The sequence below is a fragment of the Gopherus evgoodei genome, chromosome 9 (assembly GCF_007399415.2).
Source record: "Gopherus evgoodei ecotype Sinaloan lineage chromosome 9, rGopEvg1_v1.p, whole genome shotgun sequence".
Taxonomy (NCBI): Eukaryota; Metazoa; Chordata; order Testudines; family Testudinidae; genus Gopherus; species Gopherus evgoodei.
Genome location: NC_044330.1, coordinates 7391114 through 7414241, shown reverse-complemented (window position 1 = coordinate 7414241; position 23128 = coordinate 7391114). Strand labels below are relative to the sequence as shown.

Genomic DNA, 23128 nt, shown 5'->3' with positions numbered 1-23128 from the left:
TGCCCTGCATCCATGCCACCCCGCCCAAAGCCCCAACCTGCCCGTGCCCCTGCACCGCATCCACGCCCACCCTGCCCAAACCCCCACTCTGCCCGCACCTCTGCCCTGCGTCCATGCCACCCTGCCCAAACCCCCACCCTGCCCGTGCCCCTGCACCGCATCCACACCCACCCTGCCCAAACCCCCACTCTGCCCGCACCTCTGCCCTGCGTCCATGCCACCCTGCCCAAACCCCCACCCTGCCCGTGCCCCCGCCCCTGCCCTGCATCCATGCCCACCCTGCCCAAACCCCCACTCTGCCTGCACCCCTGCCCTGCATCCATGCCCACCCTGCCTACGCCCCTGCGGCCACCCTGCATCCACTCCCACCCTGCCCCTGCCCCAGCCCCTGCCCTGCCTCTGCGCCCACTCTGCCCAAACCCCCACCCCGCCCATGATCGTCCCTACCTTGCATCCGCACCCACCCTGCCCGCGCCTCTGCCCTCACCCCTGTCCCTGCCCTGCCCAACCCCAGCCCCCATCCTGCCCATGCCCCTGCCCTGCCTGCATGCCCACCCTGCTCAAACCCCCACCCTCACCCTGCCCCTGCCCCCACCCTACTAAAACTCCCAACTCGCCAGAGCCCCCGTGCCCACCCTGCCCCCCCGTCCCCACCCCAGTAGGTGCGATTGTCACACGGGTTTGGGCCACTGACCATTGATTTTAGTCCAGAGGTTCATATTCCCCAAGCAGCTGGTTTTGGAGGTTGGGGGGGTGGATTAACAAAGGGAACCCCGACCCTTCCTGAACCTCTAATTTCCCCCCTACCTGCAGACCTAGTGGGGGGCCTCCCCCCAGGCTTGCAGGAGTGGGGGGGGGACTCACTCTGGGGGGGAGGGCTCAGTAGCTCATAGCTGCCCCCTTCCCTGCTGAGAGTAATGTGCTCTGTGGAGTGGGGGGTCAGCTCTGAGCTGGGCTTTTCCTCCAGGCTCCCCCCAGCCCCTGGAATAATTCTCCAGGCCAAGCAGCTTCTCCCCCTCTGAAGCTGGGGGTGGCACGGCAGCAGAGCTGATGGGCTGCCTGCCCCTAGAGGGGGGCAAAATGCCCAGACATCACAGGGCCCAGGAACTGCTGCTGGCAGATGGGTGCCCATGGATGGCGTATTGTCACGGGTGCCCACAGAGCTGGGGTAGCAGGGGGTTGCGGGTCAGGAGTGAGCGGCTCCTCCAGCATGTGGGGACCCAGCTGGGGAGCAGCAGGCAGGCTGGGGGCAAGCGTTGAACACAGGAGATCGAGGCTCCTAGTTCTGCACTGGCTCAGCCCATTAAAGCAGAGGCCTTCAAGCCCTGAGCTCTGCATCTGCCCACACAAGGTTTTAATCCGGGATTCAGGGGCAGCTCCCTGCAAGTTTTCAGTGAAGAAACATGACTGTCTCCAGCCCTTATGGCTCCAAGGAAAATCTTCCGAAGGTGATGGGCGTGTAGCCGGCACAGGTCTGTCTGCCTCAGTCTGCAGCCAGCCTGGGACGACAGTGCTAAGCAATGCGGCAGTAACTCAAGTCTAATTACGCCACCGTCAGAGCCAGGTTTTCATGGAACGTGGGTGACCAGTTGCATGGTGCACAGCCACTGCAAGTGCGCCAGCAACTCAGGCTAAGTGCAGCTGAACCCTGGGCAGGCTGCAGCACCCAAGAGCTGTTTGATCTCCCACTGATGCACCAGAAACTTTACTAGGGAGAAGTTTAGTGACCACATTAGGGCCATATCCTCCCCGCTCCCAGCACTGGGCCAACTGCCCTCATCATTCTCCTGATTGCTTGTATTGTTACTGAGGGGAGAGCTGCTGTGGACTGAGAGGTGTGTATGGACCTGGCCCAGCAGTCGGAATAAATTGCCCTGAGTTTCAGAAGTACTGAGAACCCGAGTTCCCACAGACATCGGGGGAACCGCCCGTGCTCAGCAGCTCTGAAAATCAGACCCAGAATCCGAGATCTCGCAGTCAGGGGCTTGGGGCAGAGTAAAGCAACCAGGACGGTCATGACGGAGGCTGGAACTCTGTCCTCGCCTCCCACCTGTGGGGAAGCCAGGCCTTCAGCCACCCCCTCCCGCCTGCATTGCACGTGCCAGCCCAGGAGCAAGGAACCATTTCACACCTTAGCGCTGGAGCCCAGAACAGGGAAGTAACTTGCCTGAAGTCAGCCAGATCCCGACTCCCAGCTCTGTGCTCTGATCCCCAAAACAGCCCTTTCCAGATCCGGGCAGGGAGGCAGGAGGGCTCTAGCCACGTGCAGGAGACCCAAGGCCATTGATTTTCATTAAATATGCTAAATAATGAAATTAATAATTTTTCAAGCCGAACGAGTATTAATTCTAATGCCCAATGCCACACTGTGCAGAACTCATTTTTGAAAGTTTATAATAAGCGATGCTCCGGGGGTGGTGGGGTGGTAGGGGGTGGCACACAGGGGAAGTTTTGCCTAGGGTGCAAAATATCCTTGCACCGGCCCCGGGAAACAGCGAACACCCGGAGCCCCTGGACTGAGATCTCACCCGGCCCAAGGCAGCTTCTCCCTTGCTAGGTCAGACCCCACTGCCCCCCAGTGAAAGGGCCTTGTCACTCACCCCCAGGGAGCCCTCTGCCACGGCAAGTACTCTGGCAATCTGGCTTTGCCGAGACAGCCATGGCACAGCCAGGCAAAATGAAACCAGGCCCTGCCCTGCCGGGCAGCGATCCCTGACTGGGTGGGTAGAAGCCTCCAGCACCGAGATCGCTCGACTGGCAGCACTGGGCCGTTACCGCTGTCTGTTTCACCTGGGGCCAATGGTCCCGCTGCCTGGCTACAGAGCGCAGCTTGGCTGGTCTCAGCTGTGTCCACACGGGTCCAGCGCTCCGGGCGCGGCTGCAGCCTGAGCTCCAGCTGGGCAGGGAGCCAGGGGGAACAGGAGCCGTCGCAGCCACAGAGCGGTAACATTCAGAGGTGCCCCCCGTCCCGCTCTCCGCCCCAGACGTAGTCCCTTTCCCAAGCAATGGCAAAAGCTTCCCTGCTGTGCCAAGCAGTCGCCCTGAGGTCCGAGCCGCATGTTAATGGGTCGTGCCCAGGGCGTTGACAGAAATGGGGAGGGGTCCTGACTGTGCTGGGGGGGGCGCGCTGTAATGGCCGGAGAGGATTCCAGCCAAGCGACACCTGCCCCCGCCCAGGGTTGCCAACTTTTTAATCCCTGAAAAACAAACACCCCTGCCCAGCCTCTTCCTCAGAGGCCTCACCCCCTGCCCCACCTATGTCGCCCCCACCCCATCACTCGCTGTCCACCCCTGCCCCATGCGCTCGATTTCCCATCCCCCAGGATTCACCAGCTGTCTGCAGAGCTGGGCTGGGAGGAGGTGATACAGAGCCTGCCCACCCACCCAATCGGGGGATGGCAGGGGTCAATCCCTGGAGCAAGGGGCCGTGGTGAGGAAATCGGGGTACAGCAGGGTGAGGGGGGCATGCAGAGCCTCTCTGGCCGCCCCACCACCAAGGAGCTGGTGGGACATGCTGCCGCTTCCCAGGAACTGTGTGGGCGGAGCCCCGCTGTTGCCAACCGGACTTTGAGCTGCCCAGTCAGCCGTGCTGACCGGATGCTGCCGGTTCCCCTTTTCGACTGGACGTTCCGGTCGAAAACTGGACACCCGGCGTCTCTACGACCCTCAGCTGTTGTGCCGTGGGGGAGCCAGTGCCGGGAGCATTGTGGCACCATAGCCAGGATGCTGTGAGCCTTGCAGTGCCTGACACAGACGTACCCGGAGCTAGTGGCTCCCGTCAGGAGCCTTCCGACATTTCCGGGTGGGGGGAACCATCCGGCAAAGTAAGAGACGTGGGTAAGAACAAAACGGCAGCAGATTTTATTTCCGGGGGGCTGGGAGGGCAGGAGACGGTTACAAAATTATATACACAGGCAAGCAAGAGCGTCTCTCTCGTGTGGTACCAGGGCCGGCCCAGCCCTGCAGCCTGGGGGGCGCTGGCTGCTCTGCTGGCAGAGGGCACGGGGGGGTCCCCCAGGCTGGTCAAGATCAACGTCCACTGTCACATCCTCAGCAGGAGGGAGGCTGCCCCGAGTGCGACGAGCAGGAGGCTGTGGGGGTGGCCGAGGCCTGGGCTGCCTGACCTGCAGCTCGGGGCCGGGCACTCGGGGCCCGCGTGGTAGGGCTCCAGGCAGGCGGCGTAGGCCAGGACATGGGCCACGTAGTTCTGCTCCTGCACCCCGTGGAAGAGGTGGGCCATGGGTCCCCTGGCCATAATAGCCACGTCCTCGCCGGCGTGGGTCTCGGTGTCCAGGGGCACGGCCGCCTGCTGCCGGTAATCCTTGTCCTCTGCCCAGGCGACGTGGGGAGCCAGACAGACAGAGGGGTCGTGAGTCACGAGACCCTCTCCCAGCAGCTCCCGATGCCTCCCTAGACCCAGAGCTGGTGCAGGGGCTGGTGGGCTCAGGCAAGCCCGATGCAGTGACCCCCCCCCCACCGGCTCTCCACTTCAGCTGCATGGGATGAAGTGCCCCTCCGTGCCCCCTCCCCAGTGCCTCGGGCTGGCACACACCTCCCTGAGCAAGGGGTCGGGCACCCTGGTGGCAGGTGGACTCTGGGCCCAGTGGGGGCGGGTGGCGGCTCTTACCGATGGGCAGGCTGCTCACGTCCGGCCGGCTCCCATTCGCGATGGCGTAGCCCGGCCCGTTCCCGTACAATATGCTGGTGTACGGCCGCCGGTCCTCGGCCTTCTTGGGTGCCAGGCCTGTCACGCACACGGGGAGATGTCAGCAGACCCTCGGCTGGCACATGATGGCAGCCCCAGGCTGACACAACCCCCTCCTGGCTGGGCGCTGGACATGCCATGGCCATAAGGGGATGCCTGGGGCGGCACCACAGCTCAGTGCCCCCAGCAGAGCCCATGGCAGGTCCCAAGGGAGCTAACAACTGTAGGTGGGGAGTTGAGGCTTAGAGATACCAGGCCTGGGACTGCAGGGGGCTGCGGGTCGGGAGTGAGGGGCACCAGCAGAGCTGGAAGGGAGGGGGGCTGCGGGTCGGGAGTGAGGGGCACCGGCAGAGCTGGGAGGGAGAGGGGGTGGCGGGTCCGGAGTGAGGGGCACCGGCAGAGCTGGGAGGGAGAGGGGGTGGCGGGTCCGGAGTGAGGGGCACCGGCAGAGCTGGGAGGGAGAGGGGGTGGCGGGTCCGGAGTGAGGGGCACCGGCAGAGCTGGGAGGGAGAGGAGGTGGCGGGTCAGGAGTGAGGGGCACCAGCAGAGCTGGAAGGGAGGGGGGCTGCGGGTCGGGAGTGAGGGGCACCAGCAGAGCTGGGGAGGAGGGGGTTGCGGGTCAGGAGTGAGGGGCACCGGCAGAGCTGGTGGGGAGGAGACTGCGGGTCGGGAGTGAGGGGCATTGGCAGAGCTGGAGGGGAGAGGGGGCTGCGGGTGGGGAGTGAGGGGCACTGGAAGAGCTAGGGGAGAGGGGGCAGCGGGTGGGGAGGGAGGGGCACCGGCAGAGCTGGGGGGGAGGGGGCTGCGGGTCAGGAGTGAGGGGCACCGGCAGAGCTGGAGGGGAGAGGGGGCAGCGGGTGGGGAGGGAGGGGCACCGGCAGAGCTGGGGAGGAGGGGGCTGCAGGTCAGGGGTGAGGGGCACCGGCAGAGCTGGGGGAGGGTACCTGCCCTGCCACCTACGGGTACGGAGTCTCAGAGCGGGTCTCCCTGCCCCCTGGCCGCCCGCTCACCGAAGATGCTGTTGCCGCGCGGCGTGCTGCCGCCGAAGCTGAACACGTGCGAGTGGTCGGCCGTGACCACGGTGAGGGTCTCCGAGGCGTCGGTCAGCTCGGCGGCGCGGGCCACGGCCCGGTCTAGCAGGACGGCCTCACTCAGCGCCTGCTTGGCTCTGCTGCTGTGGTGCCCGTGGTCGATCCTGCCTCGTGCAGAAGGGGAAGAGAGCGAGAGGCTGTCACGCCCCCCCAGGGAAACTCCAGCCCCACTCCCCCCTGCCTGGCACCGGGCTGGTGTCTACCCCTGGGGCAGACGTCACGGCTTTGCGCCTGGCATTGCGGGTCGGGTTGTCAGGTGTCTGGTTTTCGAGTCCTCACCCTGAACCTCTCATTTCTGGCCCCGTCCCGGAGCCTGCACCCCCTCCTGCACCCCAGCCCCCTGCCAATGAGCTAGTGAGCGAGGGTGGGGGAGAGCGAGCAATGCACGGGCGATGGAGCGGGGGGGGCAGGGGCCTCGGGGCAGGGGCGGGGCAGGGCTGTTGGGTTTTCTGCAATCAGAAAGTTGGCAACCCTAATGCTGGGACATGTAACTTGCCCCTGGCGCACTGCCGACACCCCCACCCCCTCGGCAGAACGTTCACCAGGGCCGTGCCACTCCCTCCTGCTGGGCCGGGGGGACCCCACGCTCTCGGCTGGGAGGATGGGCACGGCCAGGAGGAGACCCCGAACTCTCAGCCGGCAGGAGGGGCAGGGCCAGGTGGGGGACCCCGCGCTCTCGGCCGGCGGGTGGGGCTGGGCCGGGGGGCGGGCCCCGCGCTCTTGGTCAGCGAGTGGGGCTGGGTTGAGAGGGGTCCCCACACTCTTGGCCAGCGGGAGGGGCAGGGCCAGGGGGGTACCCCGCGCTCTCAGCCGGCGGGAGGGGCAGGGCCGGGGGGGAACCCCGCGCTCTCAGCCGGCGGGAGGGGCAGGGCCAGGGGGGAACCCCGCGCTCTCGGCCGGCGGGAGGGGCAGGGCCAGGGGGGAACCCCGCGCTCTCGGCCGGTGGGAGGGGCAGGGCCAGGGGGGAACCCCGCGCTCTCGGCCGGCGGGAGGGGCAGGGCCGGGGGGGAACCCCGCGCTCTCGGCCGGCGGGAGGGGCTGGGCCGGGGGGGAGACCCTGTGCTCTCAGCCGGGGGGAGGGGCAGGGGCAGGGGGACCCCGCGCTCTCAGCCAGCGAGTGGGGCTGGGCTGGGGGGGGTCCCTGTGATCTTGGCCGGCGGGAGGGGCGGGGCCGGGGGGGTCCGCACATTCTCGGCTGGGGGAGGGGCTGGGCCAGCTCCACGGGGTGACTCATCTTCCACGAAGAGGAAGAAGCCGCGGGGATTCCTGCGCAGGATGCGGACGGCTTTCTCCGTCATCTCCACGATGGAGGGGTCCGTGCTGGCGTCGCGGTTCAGCTCGTACTTCATGTCCTTGGGCTCAAAGAGACCTGCCGGGATAAGCCGCCAGCATCAGGGCCTTGGGGTGCTGCCCGGGGACCCGGCCTGTCCGCTACCGGGGCTGCTAAGGGCCGGCCCTGGGAGAAGGATCCTATTCACCTGGGCCTGACACCCACCCAGCCCCTGGGTCAGCTGTGACCAGCCTGGCCTCCTGCCCATCTGGGGGTGCTCAGGGGCTACAGGCTCGTTCTCTGTCTGGTATCCCAGCCTGGCCAGGCTGGCAGTACCAAGGGGCTGGCACGCTCTGTGCCCTGGGGCAGCAGTGGGGTGCATGCGGCTCAGACCCAGCCCCACGCAGAGGCAGAGCGGATCCCCGAATGCAGCAAATTTACATGAGATGGTCCCCAATGGAGTTCGGACGCCAGCCCCCTCCTGCCCGTGGCGGGGCTGCCGCTCGGGCCAGGGAGCTCCCTGCGGTGGGAGACTGAGCCCCGGGGTGCCCTGTCCGGACCAGCCCAGCTAACGGCACCGCACGGGCAGCGAGGGGGCGGCACTTCCCACCGCGGCCAGCCAAGGGGCACAGGCAGGCCCAGCCCGGCTGGCACCTTACCCAGGAGGTAGTCGGTGGAGTTCTCATCCACGGCGTCCAGGCCTTCCTTGTTCCAGACGTACCGCGCCCCCTGCCACCAGAACAGACATGGCTCAGGCAGCCGCCCGCGGGGCACACCCAGAGCAGCCAGGCCCCACGGATGCCCCCCCCGGAGCGTGTCGGGGCACGTCCACGCCCGCACAGCATGTCCGGGGTGCACACAGCGTGTGACTGTCCCATAGGAGATCCAGCCGAGTGCGTTTGGGGCCAATCCCGAGCAAAGGAGCCGCCCCTGGGCTGGCCCCTCACAGGCTGTGGCCCCCCTCATCCCTGCCCCTCTGCTTGGGGGCCTGGGCAGAGCTGGTACCTCCTTGGCACTGAGCCAGTTCTCAACCAGGTCGAGTCCATCCTTCCTCGTCCCGCTCTGCTTTGGGTCCGTCGGGTACTCGGGGTCCGGGGTCTTCCGGGGAGTCATGTACATCCTCCCACCGCCCAGAATCACCTGCAGACGGCGGGGGTGAGGGGGAGAAGGAGGAGCCCAGCTGTCAGCAGTAGCAGAGCCCAGCGCACCCCAACACCCCCCCCGGGCTTGGCAGAGCCAGCGCTCAGCCCCCTGCCTGGGGGACCAGAGTCGTGGCCAGGAGCCAGCTGCACCATGGCAGCGCCCCCTCTGGCCAGCATGGGGGGTGCATGGACCCGCTGGGCAGGGAAGTCCCATCCAGGCTGTCATGACAAACCACTGGCTGGGATATAGGCACCCCAGCAGGAAACCAGGGCCCCATAACTGCACCCCCTCCTCCGGGGGGCAGGGCTCTGGGGAAGGGGAAGAGACCTGCCGTTGGGGGGGGGGAGCTCGGGGGCAGCCAGAAGAGCAAATATTGTGTCTTTGGGATGAACACATCCGGCTGCAGCAGGGGATGGGGCAGCTGGCATGGAGCATCCCTGCTGCAGGAGTCCCCTGTGAACCCCTCCACGTGTGACACCTGCCCCACGGACCCCAAGGAAGGAGCCATCTCTGCCCCCTGCTCCCCTCCCCACAATGCCCCAGCCGGGCGCAGGGAATAAACAGCCAGAAGCGAAGGCTGAACCGTCATGGCCTGCTGGGTAAATGGCAGGGTTGTGAGCTAAGCGCCCGGGTGCAGATCAGCCCGGCTGGGCAGGATCAGACTCCGCGGTGTGCCGGGAGGTCACAGCGATGCCACAAGATCTGGGCTCACTGGAGAGGTCTCTCCCCTACCCCCAGCCATGTGCCAGGCGGCACCTGCCCCAAGTGGTTTGCTGGGGGCTGGGCCCCAGTTGGCCTTGCAGGTCCGGGAGGTGCCTGCTCCATGCCCCGGGCCCCTTGCCCCCCAACACCACAGCCCCTGGCCCCCGGCGGCTCACGTTGATGTCTGTGTTGTGCACCAGCTGGTACGCGATGTCTTTGCAGCCCTGTCTGGCGGCCTCCTTGGGCAGGTCGGCGTCGCTGTACCACTCCCGGTTGACCACATGGGCGTAGGAAGCGCCCGGCGAGGCATGCTGCACTCGGGTGGTTGTCACGATGCCCACCGACTTGCCTGCCGCACCAGAGGGGAGGACGGGTTACCGCCGGTCTCTGCCAGGCAGCCTCCGCAGGCAGCGGAAGGGGATGATCAGTGCCCAGGCTGGTGCCAGCAGGAGGGCCAGGAGTCCTGGCTCCGTCGTGCCGATGGCTATGGGAGAGGGGGCACAGACAGGGAGGGCAGCACTCCCCGTGCTGGCAGGGCGGCTCCCTGGCACTGCCCGTGGTGCGGGCCCCGTCCCCGGTGCTCTCTTACCCGACAGCTTGGCCCGGTGCAGGACGGAGTGGACCTCGTTGCCCCACGTGGTGTTGCATTTGCCATAGACAGCGGCGGCGCTCACCCCCAGGGTTTTGGCGTTGGCCTTCACCCCGCACAGGTACGCAGTGCCGGTGCCAGCGCTGTCGGGCACCTGCCGGTCCACGTTGTATGTCTGCAAGGCAGCAAGGGGCCGGGAACAGGCACTGGGGGCGGCTGGCACAGCCCGTGCCCTGGGAGCATTCCCAAGCAGCTGGGGGCGTCTCACCTGGTGGGAGGACTGAACAGTGGAGCCAGATGCCCAGGGGATTTGGGACCCTCCCACCCCCTCAGGGCTCCTCCTAGCAGCTACACAGAGCCCCAGTGGGGTGGCGGGGGGAGGCTCATGGGCCATCTGTGAGCTCCCGCCCGCTGAGGAACCCAGCCTGTGGGCGCAGGGCACAATACGTGGGGGTGACCCCAGGCCAGCTCTACCCCCGCAGTCTGGGTCATCTCCCCCTCCCGGCTCTCACCACATCACAGGCCAACTCTCCCCCTGGCCCCAGCCCTGCCGACCCCCAGCTCTGCTCTCATCTGTACCCCCTCTTCCCTAGAGCCTCCCTCCCCGGCCCACGCTGGGGCACCATACCTCGCGCCCGCTGCCCAGGGCAGGGAGAGTCGACCCCTGGCGGGGTGTGGGCTGCGTGGCGACTTTCCCTTTGCTGATGGGCCGACAGCATGGGGAGATGGGGGCCCCGGGCCCCTAGAGCAGAGTTGTGAGCCCAGGGAGCAGAGGGCTGGGCCTGGCCCTACCTTGAGACTCATTCAGAGCTGCCCCAGGGCTCTGCCGAGGAACAGTCCAGAGCCCTCTGCTCTCTTCCCCGTCCTCCCCGGGGCAGGGCACTCACCTTGGCGAGGGCGACGTAGGGGAAGGTCTCCATGGCCAGCCGGCTGTCCTCACCGGGCCCGCCCTCCAGCTGCCCCTTGTAGATCCGAGCGGCGGAGATGGTGGAGATCCCCATGCCTGCAAGCCCAGCACCAGCCCAGCATTAGCACCGCAGCCTCGGGGGCTGACAGAGGCTCATCAATGGGGTGCAGCCCGGAGCCAGTCCCTGCTGCTCCTGGATCGGCCAGCGGGGGGCGTCGCTGAGCTACCTCTTGGATGGGTTCTGGGGCTGGCGGGAGCCACGGTCACCACTAGTGAAAGCCGGGGGAGATGCCCAGCAGACCCCATCCCCGTGCGAAGATCCCTCTCCAGTGGGCCCAGAGCGGGCAAGGCAGCGCTCTCCGTGCACGCTGAAGGCTACCACATAGATCCCCCACATTCCCCCGACACAGCCCCTGCCCAGGCAGCCCTGACTCTGCGTGGCTGGGGGCTGAGGATCCTGATCCCACGCTGGCCCTGGCACCCCCTGCTGGATGGACTCAGAACCGTGTAAAGGCCTTGCACGGCTACCAGCTCTCACAGACTCTGGCGTAACCCCGGGGCCCATGCGACCCAGGGTCTGAAGTGGCTCAGTGCTCTTCCCAACACTGCTAGCTGACTCCTCCCTCGGTGCCTCAGTTTTCCCACCCACGACATGGGGCGTTGAGCCTGCCCCGGGGCTGCAGGGTGCTCCGTGTTATCAGCGAGCCGGACCTAGCTGGCCAGCACACAGAGACGTGCTGTGGTAGGAGAGGAATTTTAGCTTTGGTCCTGGCACAGGTGGCTCTGGCTGGACAGGGCCAAGGTTGGGACGACCCCGCACCCCAGAGCGACTTGCAGCCCCCGCCTGGAGTTACGAGCTTGCCCAGCCACATTAGCCAGGCTCACTCCCATCCCCTCCTGCAGCCAGAAATGCCGGCTTGAGCTACAGAGCCAGGGAGCTGCCAGAACCCGGGCGGCCATGGGGCACCAAGCAGCGCCCAGGGAGGGTGCAGACGAGGTCAGAGGAGGGCAGAGCAGGGTGGGGCTGAAGGGGGGAGGGGTGGGCACAGTGGGACTGAAGCAGGGTGGGGGAGGGCAGAGCCCGGCAGGATTCAAGGGGTGAGGGGAGGGCAGAGCCCTTTGAAGTTGCTGCGGAGCATGGTTTGGGGGGGGGAGGAGAAAGACAGCTGGAGGGTCTTACAGCTGTGATGGTGGAGGTCCCTGAGGGGCTAGGACAAGAGCAGTCCCCTCCATCCCTCACTCCAGGATCTCCCAGATTTGGCAGGATTCTGCCCCGTGCAAGGTCACTGCCCCCCCAGGGAGACCTGCGCGGCCACAGCAGGCACCCAGCCCCTCCAAACAGCTGGCCACAGCCACGCCCGGTGACCTTCACCCCACTCCAGCCACTGTCCGGGGTAGCGCTCTGCCCAGACTGCTGCTGGGGACACTGAGGCACAAGGTGGGGCCCCAGCTGGATGCTCCATGGGGAGAGGAACCCTCCCGGCCAGGCCTTGCCACCATCTAGGGGCAGGGAAGCCGCAATCGCTGCTTCCTCTGTTGCCAGCGGCAGGGAAGAGAGACCGGGCTGAGCTTGGAGCATTTGCCCCAGGGTCTCGCCTGTGCCAGGCCCTGGGATCCCACCCACCGGCACCTGTCCCCTGCTGGCTAACACTGCCCCATGGCCAGCATGTGGGGCAGATTCCTGCTGCAAACAAAGCTCTGTGAGGGCTGGTGGGTGGCTGGAAACCCTCTGGGAGCTCTGGGCTCCCTTGGCCAAGCTGCCGGTGCAGCCCCTTGGCTGGGGGATGCCGGTACCCGGCCCCGGGAGGCACCAGGCTAGGCTTGGTGGGCAAAGGCAGATTAGAAGTGGGATAAAGGGAGTCCCATGCAGGTGCCATGGCTGTGCCAGGACCCAGTGCCAGCAGGTTGGCATTGCACTCACCGTCACCCAGGAAGAGAATGATGTTCTTGGCACGGCGGGTCACGGGTGTCAGGGTCAGTGCTGACTCCAGTGTCCTCCTGGCTCTCTCGTTCCAGTAGGCAGGGGCCTTCTCATCCTCTGAAAGGCAGAGAGGGCACGGGGATCAGGGCCTGGACACAGCACGCCATCCTACCCAGAGCAGGGGGTGGGTGGGCTGCAGGTGAGCGGGCACCAGCTACATCACCCTGCTGAGCTGAGACACGACACGCCCCCTCCAGGCTGGGAACGGGGACGGCAGCCAGTGTGACTGACGCAGCCTGCTTCGGAACGGGGGGGCCTTCCCGTGGGGGTGAGAGTCCGGGCAACGCCCCCCAGGACCCTTGTGCCAGGACAGACAGCTCCAGGTCTTCCTGAGACGGATGAGGACTTTAGCCACTGATCCTGCTAAGCCGGCGTCTGGCTGCTGGGAAGCAGCCCCCTTCCCCTCCAGCACAGCCCTACTGCTGGCAGTTAACCTGGCACCCACTGGAGACAGGCCCTGTGCCCGCAGCCGCCTCCCAAAGCAAATTGAGCCCCAGGAACCCCTCACTCAGGGTCTGGATCGTCAGCACAGCCTACCCAGCACTGTTACCCTGCTTCACACCAGGGCCTCTTGCACCTTCCTGGGAGAGACAGCTCAGGCCAGTGGAGAAGCAACCTGAGCTGTGGGAGCTTGCAGTACGGGGTCTATGTTGCACAACTGAGCAGTTCTGGTTCCATCCAGCAGAGGGCGCAGCAGTGCCCAGGCACACAAGTTCGCTGGGGTTTTGCATGAGATTTGGGTGCAGGGCGTCATCTGCAGCGCTGAAATGATGGGAGAACTGGTCCCCCGTGCTGTTTCTACCTCCTGGGAGCTGGAACGCAGGGAAAAACCCAGATCCTGCGTCTTCCAGCCCCACCCAGGGCTTCTTGTGCCATTAAAGAATCAGGGTAACACAGGCCAAACAGCGCCCCCCAGAGCACGAGCTGTGCTGGGTTTCCTTGAACGCTACCCCCCTCGATGCTCGGAATCGCCCAGAGTGGGGCTGGGAATTCGGTGCTTCCTCCCAGTTTGCGGCTGCCCCGCGGGTGGCATGACCCACAGCAGGGGCAGGATTTTAGAGGCAGGTTCCCGTGGGAAGATTCAAAGAGCAAACGCTGCCAGCAGGGCTTTGATCAGGCCAGCCTCCGGAGCCGTTTTCCACCACAGTGGGCTCAGCCGAGGGGCCAGACTCCCACAGTGCGAGGGGGGGTTACGCCCCGATCCCCTCGCCATGGGGCCCCTCATCTCTGCCTCTAGACGAGGCCCAAGTGCCAGCGTGATCCACTGCTCCCACTCACTTCAACAACGGACAATCTCCTCCTTATGGGCCAGCACAGGCAGTTGCATTAATCAACACAGCCTGCAGGGGGAGCCAGAGAGCACACAATTTTGATTTTGTCTAGGCCCTACATAAACTGTCTGTCTGTCTCTTTTGCCCCCCCCCCAATTTGGGGCTTTTCACTGGGCCAAATTCCTGGCTGATGTCAACTGTCACTCACCTCCTGGAGCCAAGCCAGTTTACACCAGTGGAGAATCTGGCCCAGCGTCTCCCGAGAGCCTTAAATAATCTGCCCTGGCAACTCCCCTCCTGTCAGGGAGGCGTGAGTGAGACGGGGCAGGCGCTGTTCCCCAGTCCCAGGTTTTCAGTTCCACAGAGCCTGTCCCTGCAGCATTTTAGCAGCCCGGCTGCAGCGGGGAAAACAAATTGGAGCATAACGCAGAAAGATGCTGGCCACATAACCTGGGGCTCCTGGTGGCTGCTGGATCATTCAGCCGGTGATGAATGAGACAGGGCTGGGGGAGAAAAGCTGCTGTGGTGCAGACTCACATTGGAGTAAGCGGCGTCAAGGGAGTGGAGGGTCGAAGGGGTGGGGCTGGGCCGACACTCACCGGCTGTACGTGCCCCTGCTCTGGAGGTACAGCCAGGAAGAGCCTCCCATCCTGTGCAATGTGAGGACCCCTCTGCCTTGTCCCTGCAGAGCCTGGGACGGGTGCGTTCTCCGCACGGCCCGCTGCTGGCGAGCACAGTGAGGGTAAAGCTCAGGAGGCCTGAACTGGGCACCTGGACAGTTGTGATAAGCACCCAGGACTTGTGTGTTTCCCCCACAAAGCGGCCTGTGGCTCACCCACAGGGGCAGGTACCATCCGGGCTGCTGCCCGGCGTGCCACAGCCTCATGAGATACACCTACCCGGATGGGAGGGGATCCGCAGAGTGACCCTCCTCACTCTGGGTTCGTCAAACAAGACCCGCTAGGTCCCCCCGCCCTCTTCCCAGACCCAGAGCCACCAGCCTCCTGTCTCACACCGAGCTCAGCACTTCCAAGAGCTCAGGCGCATGCCCACACCCGCTGCCCGCCGGCCCCCCCACCCCAAGCTCACCCGCCTCAGCGACCGACAGAGAGCAGCCTCTGTGAGGCACCAGCCAAGGGGGCATGGGGACCCCGGTGCTACCAGGGTGATCGCCTGAGAACAGAGCTCCCCGCGAGGGGACCGTGCCAGGACAGCGGGAGAGCTGCGCTGGGGTGGGCTCATAGAAAGGCCTTTCACCTCCCCGCAAAGCAGCTACACATGAGGGGCTGGACTGAACCCCCAGCCAGACCCCACCACCCCGTCACCCATTCTGGCCTACAACCCCTGTGGGGACGCTGACCAGGGGCACAATTCCCAAAGAATGATCCCCCGTGCAAAGGGGAAACTGAGGCACAGAATGGGGCAGCAACTTGCCCAAGGTCAACTGGCAGCCCAGTGGCTGAGTCAAGTCTCCTGCCTCCCAGTCCAGAGCCCTAGTCACTAGGCCCAATCTCACTCGCTGTCAATGGGCCTTGCACCCCCAGCTCTCTGAGGTGCTTTTTAAAACCCCGCCCTAGGGCAGGAGCACATCCTGGCTGCTGCGGATTCCCGGCGCCACGCTGGCTGGCTGCCCTGCCACACACAGAGCTTCTCAGACTGTGGTTCGGGATCCCAAAGTGGGTCATGACCCAATTTCAATGGGGTCTCCAGGGCTGACTTTGACTTGCTGGGACCCAGGGCCAAATTCAGAGCCCCACCGCCCAGACACTGGGGCTCAGGGTCCAGTCCCCCGTGCTGGCGCTGTGCAACCATTTCTGTTGCCAGAAGGGGGTGGAAGGGTGCAGGGGCATTTGAGCTGGACTAAGGTGGGGGTGGGGTCCAGAGAGCTGGGGGCGTTGGAGACCCGTTACTGGAAAGTCCCCTCCTCCGAACATGGCCTGAGCCAAGTGATTCAAAACCCCGCTCTTAACAGCATGGCCACATGCTGCTACAGACAGGGCTCTCGCCTGCCTCCGGACCCGATAAGGGCTGGGACCAGCTTTCCCATGGCACCCTCCATGAAAGCCCCATACGTCCACAGCGCGTGACAGATGTTCCAGGAAAGGACAGTGGGTGTCACACAACCAGCCGAGGAAGCTGCTGCTTGTCGATGGCTGTGAACAACCCCGGTGACCTGTTAGATTCTGTAAGAGCAAATTGCTATTGACAGACTCGACTAATCCCTTACACGTTGGTCCCCTCCAGAAAGCAGGAGCTGTTTCTCCATCTCTACCAAGGAGAGAATTACAAGGGGGGGCGGGGTGGCAAGCACCAGCTTTCAAGCTCCCCAGATGACTTCTTCAGCTCCGTGCAAGAAAGCTGGTCCCTTCCCCCAGGAGAAGGTAGGCCAATAAAAGAGATTCCCTCCCCCACCCCATCTCTTGCATCCTGGGATCAACCCGGCTACCACAGCAGGGCAAAGAAGGGAAGAATTTGCAGCTAGACCCTCAGCGTGCTGGGGAGCATCATCGAATGGCCAGATAACTTCATAGACTCACAGAATCTCAGGGTTGGAAGGGACCTCAGGAGGTTCTAGTCCAACCCCCTGCTCAGAGCGGGACCAATCCCCACCTAAATCATCCCAGCCAGGGCTCTGTCAAGCCGGGCCTCTCTATACGTCTCTGTTGTGTTCACCAGTCAACACTACATCGAACTCTGGGACACGAGGGATTCCCCACCCGTCCACGCACTGTTCCGATGCAGCACCGGTCCCAGCGAGCTCTGCCCCTAAATCATTCTGTCTTCACAAGGAGGATTTCAGCGAAGCAGCAGCAGTTTGTGGCTTGCCGTCCTGGCTTTGCTGCTGGCGTCCCAGCACTCGTTCACCAAGACACCAGGACAGCAAAGTGCTGGCAGTGGGTGCTCTTGGCTCTCGCACAGGGAGAGAAAATCTGCCCCATGGACCCCCCCCTTCCAAAAGACAAACCCCTCTCCCAAGGTGAAGCTTCCCCCTTTCCAAGGTCGGTCAGAACAGCGGATCTGTAGCTCGACTCACCCCTACCTTTAGCTGGCTGCTTCAGGGACATCTCACTGCCCAATCATTGCCCTCTAGCCAGTGTGACAAGACACCCACCAGCCGGACCAAGCAGCAGAGGTTTCCAGCTGGAAAAGCCCCTCACCGTACAAATCAGACTTTCATGCCATGTGGAAAGTTTGCTTCTCACCTAAAGACACAGGCGCAGCGGCGAGGCCGGCGGCAAGGCAGAGGTAGACGCAGAGGCCAGCGGTGGCCAGGAGTTGCACCGAGCTCATTTTGCAGCGGCCGGGGGAATCCCTGTGCAAACTCTGCCGGTCTCTCTCAAGGAGAAGGAGCTGTCTCTTTATAGATGCCTCCTTTCACCTTTGGACCGGCTGGCACATTGCCCAATGCACCGGGGTGGTGAAGTCCTGCAGCAGAGGGCGAAAGACGCTTTGATCACATTCAAAGAAACAAAATCCCGGCAGGGACAGCAGCAGGGAGCTGGGCTGAGGGCTCTGCTCCCCCTTCCGCCCTGCAGAGTGGCCAGTGCTTGCTCTGCTAATGGCTGCCCACTCCGGCCATTGCAAAGACCCCGGCCAAGCTTCCTGTTATCCACCCCCCAGGCGCACGCTTTACCCTGGAGATCGCGGTGTCACCATCGAGAGGGCAAAGCCATTGCTGGGATTTGAGGCCCCCCCCCAAGACAGGCAGTGCAGGGTGAGAGATCCAGGCCTCCTCTGAGCACGCTGGCTGAGGATCAATGACCCCTTGGGAGGAGCAGTAAAAGGTTTGGCCCTTCTGATAAGGAGGCTGAGCTATTTAACTTGCAAACGAAGGAGGCGGCTTTGCAGTCACAAAAGAAATTTGTGAGTGAACCGCAGACCCAAATTCCAACCCTGCCCATCTCCTTCCAGTCCCGAAATCCCCCGTCCGTCTGACTGGCGACTGGATCCTCTCCTGAGCCAGTGGCGGAGCAGCGTCATTGGTGCCTGTGCCCTCACTCCACCCCAGTGATGGGCAAAGCGACGTCCATATAGATCTTTAGTGTGGACATGGGCAAAGCCAAGCCAGAGCAATCGGAGGGATGGGCCTGCGGGGTCTGTCTAGGTTCTAGCCCTGTCTCTACCACTGACGGGAATTAGGTAATTGATGGAGGGCAGGGCCACCAATGGCTATTAGCCGAGATGGTCAGGGAGGCAACCCCATGCGCCACAGGCAGGCGCAGGACAGACCCACCAGTATGGGCATGGCTGGCTCAGCTCGGGCTGGGCTCTAAAATTGCAGCGTAAATGTTGGCACGGGGCAGATCTCCAACACTGGAATGCTTAGCCCCACAGCCGCAGCCTGAGTCAGCCGACCTGGGCTCTGTGACTCCGTGCCAGGGGGTTTTAGCGCCACGTAGACGTACCCAGCACCATTCTGCTGCTGAATCCGAGCAAGTCCCTAGGGAGGGAAGGGGAAGCCGGCTCTGAAGGAAAGGCCCTCGACCTGCCAATCAATGGGAGGTGGGCAGAGCACTGGGCTCCTGGTGGGTTCTCTGCGCAGGTCAGGACATAGTGCCATTGCAGCGCTAGGCTTGGAGCTCTGGGCACGGACGGCAGGTTCCAGGCACGAAGCTCTTAGATCCTCTCCTCCCTCGAGTCTCTGGCTCATCACCGGGCACCAGCTCCTGGGCTCCACGGACAGCGGCAGCACTAGCTGGGGGTGGGAGTGGTTCCCTGCAGCAGTGCGGGCCCCGTGTGCATCTATCAGCACTGGGGCGGGGGGCAGGGCCCACAGAGCCTCCCTCACAGTGCACTGGCCTCCGGAACTGGATGGTAGAAATGCTGCTGCTTGGGACAGGAGCCGTGTCCACACGTCTGTTCCTGTTCACTAACCTCCTGTACTTCCAGGGCCTGGGCTGCCCCGGGTGGCTGTCGAGGGTCATCGGAACAGGAGTGACGCGGAGCACAGACAGGCAGAGGCTCGTCCTGCATGGCGCTGGCCAGCCACACGTAAAGCCTGGCTTGGGGCTCGAATGCCAGTTCGCTGGCAGGAGGCTTGCCGTGGCGTGCCCTGCTCTAGGCTGGCAGCCGAACCATGCTCGGCGTCACGGCAGCCAACACCATTGCTGGCCGCTGCGTTCAGACTCAGCAGCATTCCCCAGCGCAGACCAGTCCCCTGCAAAGACCCGCCCTGCGTCCAGCCGGGGCGCCACAGTCTCAGGGACCTAGTTCCAGCAGACGCCACGAGGAGCAGCCACGCTGCCCCACTAGCATCAGGGAGCTGGGTTTACATGGCCACACTCACCATCCTGCCTACCTGCATTGGTGCATACTGGGAAAATCTGGGCTGTTCTCCCACCCCGCCTCAGCAGGGGATTGGGCGCCCCGAGGAGAGAGCCGCCGAATGGCCTGAGCAGCACCCCGGGGCAGCCCACGCTGTGTGGAGCTGGAGCAAGGATCAGCCACGCTGGCTGCCCGGGGGCTAAGGAGGTTATACCCAGAGTGCTGAACCTGGTCCTGGAAGGCACCACCCCCAGCCTCGGGCCAGGCCCCAGAACCGTTGCAGCCTGTCTAAGGGCTTGTCTACACTAGAAAGTTGGTTTCTTATATCACTTTAGTTCTTTTCGGTATAAACTGTCTTGTGTCCTTTTCCCAGGGTATCTGGCATCTTAACTCACTTGTATTAATCCACTTTGGAAGCGGCATCACTCTACTCCAGAATGAGTGATCCTGGGATAAGGTTCGTGTGGGGACAAATCCACTGTTCCAGGCCAGGCAGTCCTCCCACTGCTACTCCACACTGCACTGCTTCACTCTGGGCTGGGCCCATGCCTGTTACTACTCTGGGGTCATCTTTACTGGCTGTTACCTCCCTGTTTAAATGCTGGCACACACCTAGGTGTGCCCTTTGCGGTGACGGCTGATGGCAAATTCACATACCAGGCACCATTAGAGCAGCCCCGTGCTTCTGCCTGGTCCCTCTGGAGGTCCTGGAGTCCCTTGTCCTGGGACAAAAGCACGGCCTGTCCTGTTTCAACAGGAGTCCCCCAGATGTAAAGATTGACAAGCAAATGCAGGAGAAGAGTACATGACCCAGTGCCATGTCAAAGCCAGTGGAGTGATGGGAACATAGGAAAGGCATCATGGGAATTTCTTAGCCTGACCCAAGTCCCAGAATTCCAGTCAGTTTGGGGAGGTATCCCACAATGCCCCACAGGAAAAATCCCAGAATGCACCAAGTTTGGCAGCAGCTTGTGGCTCCGTGGGATATCCGCCCAGAATGCGGTGGTTATTTAGGAGAAGCGCAGAGCTCCATGGGTGCAATGAATCGCACTGGAAGTAGCTTCAGCTGACCCAGAGCCGTGGGGCTGCGCTCCTTTGGTGTCCTTCCCACGGAAAAAAACAGCCTGGGGAAACATTCCTGCATAGACAAGGCCTGTGGGACACTGCTGTGTGTGGGGACAGAGGATAGCACCGGCTGATTAAACCACTAACTGGTTACAAATGCGGCTCAGGCTGGCTTTGCGAGAATGTTTCTCATTACACCACATCCTCACACACATGGCCCTGGGGGTCAGCCTTACTTCATGCTGTAGCCACATTTTCCAAGCAGATAAGGTGCTGTCTGCAAGCTGGGCTCCTGCTCACCCCGGTCCTTGAGCTGCACAAGTTGTGACAGCTGCGAGAGCCGGGCAATCAGTGTTAACCATTTGGACATCACGCTCTCCACCCACGGTTACTGCATTTAACTCATATTTGCTCAGCACCCAGGGGGTTTAGTGTGTGTACAAAAGAAAGCCGGCTAGCACATTCCCAGTCAAAGCACCGCAGGCTGGAGCCGCACCGCAGAGTGGAGGATGTATTACCTTTGCACATTTGTAGCTGCCTGTAGAGAGACAATGGAACAACCAGCCTGAGCTTCCTTCTGGTTTAACATGCCCTCTTGGCTCCTCACCTCTCTTCTCCCCCACACTCTGGTATGTACCCACGAGGCTCAAGGCTGCAATGACACTGTTAAAGGCCAGGACAAGTTCAGCAAAGAGGTGGACTTAAAATAGATTTGCTACAAGCAATTGCCGCCCACCCAAGCAGTCAGTGTTTCCCCAGGGGGATCTTTAGCTTTCAGGTTGCCTGGCTCGATGACAGAACAACAGTAAATCCTGTTCTAAAGAACAGATCAGTGTTGAGGGAAACAAGCCACTGGGGAAAGCGCAAGAAAAATTTCATGAATGAAACCAGTCACCTTTTCTGTTGTGCTTGTTACAGGGGCCTTTTGAAGTGGGAAGGGTCAGGAGTTAAACTGATTGCAATTCTAGCTCCTTTTGCACTTCTGCTTCTCAAACATATTAGGCTTGAAAAAAGCCCTCCCCGTGCTGTGCCCCTCTTCTCGGCCTCCTGGATCCTTCCGGGAAGCTGCAACGTGAATTGGGAACAGCACTACCATTCCCATGGGGACAGACTGCTGCCGATTCTGCTTTCCCATAGGACCCGCGTCCTGCTAACTGCTGTCTCTACTAACAGTGTAACTGAGCAGTGCCTCGGGGCTTGTCTACACATGGCGAGGAGGTGTGGACTGCAAGGGGATTAGCTAAACCAGAAGGAGGCACTCTGATTCCAGAGTGTCTATACATGGAGTTAATCAGGAAGAGCGACTGCGCTTTAAAGTCACATCCCACCTCAGTTCTCGCTAGGAAAGGTGGTGTGTGCTTACTCCCCTAGCTTATGACCCCTGCTTGCTGTATGGGCAGGACGTGGCTGCCGAGGGAGCCACTGAATGGCAGCCCCACTGCTCCAGCTCAGGAGGCTGCCCGACACACTCAGAAGAGAAGCTTTGCCGAGGTAGGTGATGACGCCAGGGAGGGGGTGTGGGGGAGGGTTGCCATCTTGCTCTGGAGAATCTCGGCTCCTTGTCCTTTACGTCTGGGAGGGGAACCTTGGGAACGGGATCTGCTCAAGCTGCAGAGAGTGGGACACCAGGTGTGAGCTGCCCACCACTCCCTAGAAGGAGAATATCAAACGCTCACCTGGCTTTGCAAAAGGGAAGGACCATTCAGAGGCGGGGCTGACTGAGGTGCTCAGTGACACAATGTTAACTATTACCCTGCCCATCCGAACAGCGAGAGGACCACGTTAGGAAGACCAAGGCAGGGCCGGCTCCAGGGGTTTTGCCGCCCCAAGCAGCCAAAAAAAAGAAAGAAAAAAAGCTGCATTCGCGATCTGCGGCAATTCAGCGGGAGGTCCTTCGCTCCGAGCGGGAGTGAGGGACCCTCCACCGAATTGCTGAACCTGCCGCCCCTCTCTGGAGTGGCCGCCCCATGCACCTGCTTGCTAAGGTGGTGCTGGCCCTGGAGCAAGGGTTCAGATGGGTCTGAGAGAGCTGGGGCTTAAACCACGCAGGACTCCATCGCCTGCTCCTGCTTTGACCTGAACCAGTAACTGCTCTAGAAGGCCAGTCTGGGCCAGTCTCCTTCCATGCCCCCCCTGCCCCAAATGACACTCAGGCCTTGCCTGGACCAGGGGCTGTCGCAAGGGTTAGCTACCACGACCAGGAGTCTCTGTTACACAGCCGCTGCCTTTAACACAAGCTACCACCACCCCTCTGACTCCCACTCTGGACAAGGCCTGGGAAGACCCCCAGCAGAATGCCACAATTTCTGTGCTTTACGAGAGGGAGACACTCCGGATTGGAGGAAGTCGGGGCCTGCTGGTTTTCTCTCATGGGATGACTTTGGTCTAAGCCAGATGATTAATGGCTTAAATCTCCTCTGCATACCTCCCCCCTTCCCCTCCCCTGTCATCTCGCAACAGCTCGCCGGCCGTGACTTGTGCCAGGGCTTGGTCATCGCTCGCTGGAGCGTGCTTGCAGAGCGGTGACTCACGTGGGAGTTCAAGAGGAGCTGAAATACGGAGTGCGGTGATACTGGCTGGGATGAGTCAAGGCAGGAGAAGGCCAGAGGGCGTGGGGAGCAGGCAAAGGAGCTCTGGGGCTCAGAGGCACCGGGCAGTCTGGCACTTGCTGTCCATACCAGGCCGGCTGAATGGGAAGGGAAGAGGAGGGATGGGGCCTGCGTTTCCTTCTCAATATCCCAAGAAGATCCAGGTGGGGCCTGCTGAATTTGACACAGACAGGTGCTCTCCACCTGTGCAGCTTTTCCTCAGGCTCCTTTGTACTGACCCTGATCCCAGGAAACAGCATCATCTCCAGCAGGAGAGTCTCAGGCATCCCTGGACAGAGGATTACCCTGGAGCACAGTGTGAGCAGTTGGCTCAGAAAGCCAATGGCTCCTGTTAAACATGCAGACTGAAAGATTAACAAATCGACTGTGATAGCCAAGAACAAACATCCTTCATCCCCCGCCCCCCCTTCTGTTGTGCAAGTACAGCCGGACTGGGAAACGCAGATGAGGTAGCTGCTGCATGATCTTGAATTTCACAATGTGCTGAGAAACAGCAAGCGCAGAAAGGCCCAAGCCTGCCGGGAAGACGA

At 62.7% G+C, this 23128-nt stretch overlaps 1 protein-coding gene across 3 annotated transcripts; it reads right to left on the bottom strand.

Annotated features, from left to right (window-relative positions):
• Positions 1-3838: 3838 nt before the first annotated feature.
• LOC115658048 (alkaline phosphatase-like) lies at positions 3839-23092 on the bottom strand. Of its 3 annotated transcripts, none has more exons than XM_030576512.1 (12): positions 22521-23092; positions 16863-21742; positions 12329-12445; positions 10388-10503; positions 9501-9768; positions 9088-9260; positions 8072-8206; positions 7726-7795; positions 7031-7165; positions 5716-5907; positions 4628-4744; positions 3839-4329 (listed from the first exon to the last, which is right to left on the bottom strand). In XM_030576512.1, the coding sequence occupies exons 2-12, from the start codon at positions 16948-16950 to the stop codon at positions 4043-4045; spliced, it is 1698 nt and encodes a 565-aa protein (XP_030432372.1). In that variant the 5' UTR covers positions 16951-21742; positions 22521-23092; the 3' UTR covers positions 3839-4042. The 3 variants fall into 3 exon arrangements, with proteins under 3 accessions (XP_030432372.1, XP_030432373.1, XP_030432374.1); XM_030576513.1 differs by having other exon boundaries at positions 9501-9675; XM_030576514.1 differs by lacking the exons at positions 16863-21742; positions 22521-23092 and having other exon boundaries at positions 12329-14746.
• Positions 23093-23128: the final 36 nt, after the last annotated feature.

Coding starts and splice junctions, on each gene's coding strand:
- LOC115658048 (XM_030576512.1), bottom strand. CDS start 16,950: ATGAGCTCGGTGCAACTCCTGGCCACCGCTGGCCTCTGCGTCTACCTC. Junction 10,504..12,328: donor CATTCTCTTCCTGGGTGACG/GTGAGTGCAATG, acceptor CTGGGCTTGCAG/GCATGGGGATCTCCACCATC. Junction 4,330..4,627: donor CGTGAGCAGCCTGCCCATCG/GTAAGAGCCGCC, acceptor TCGCCTGGGCAG/AGGACAAGGATTACCGGCAG.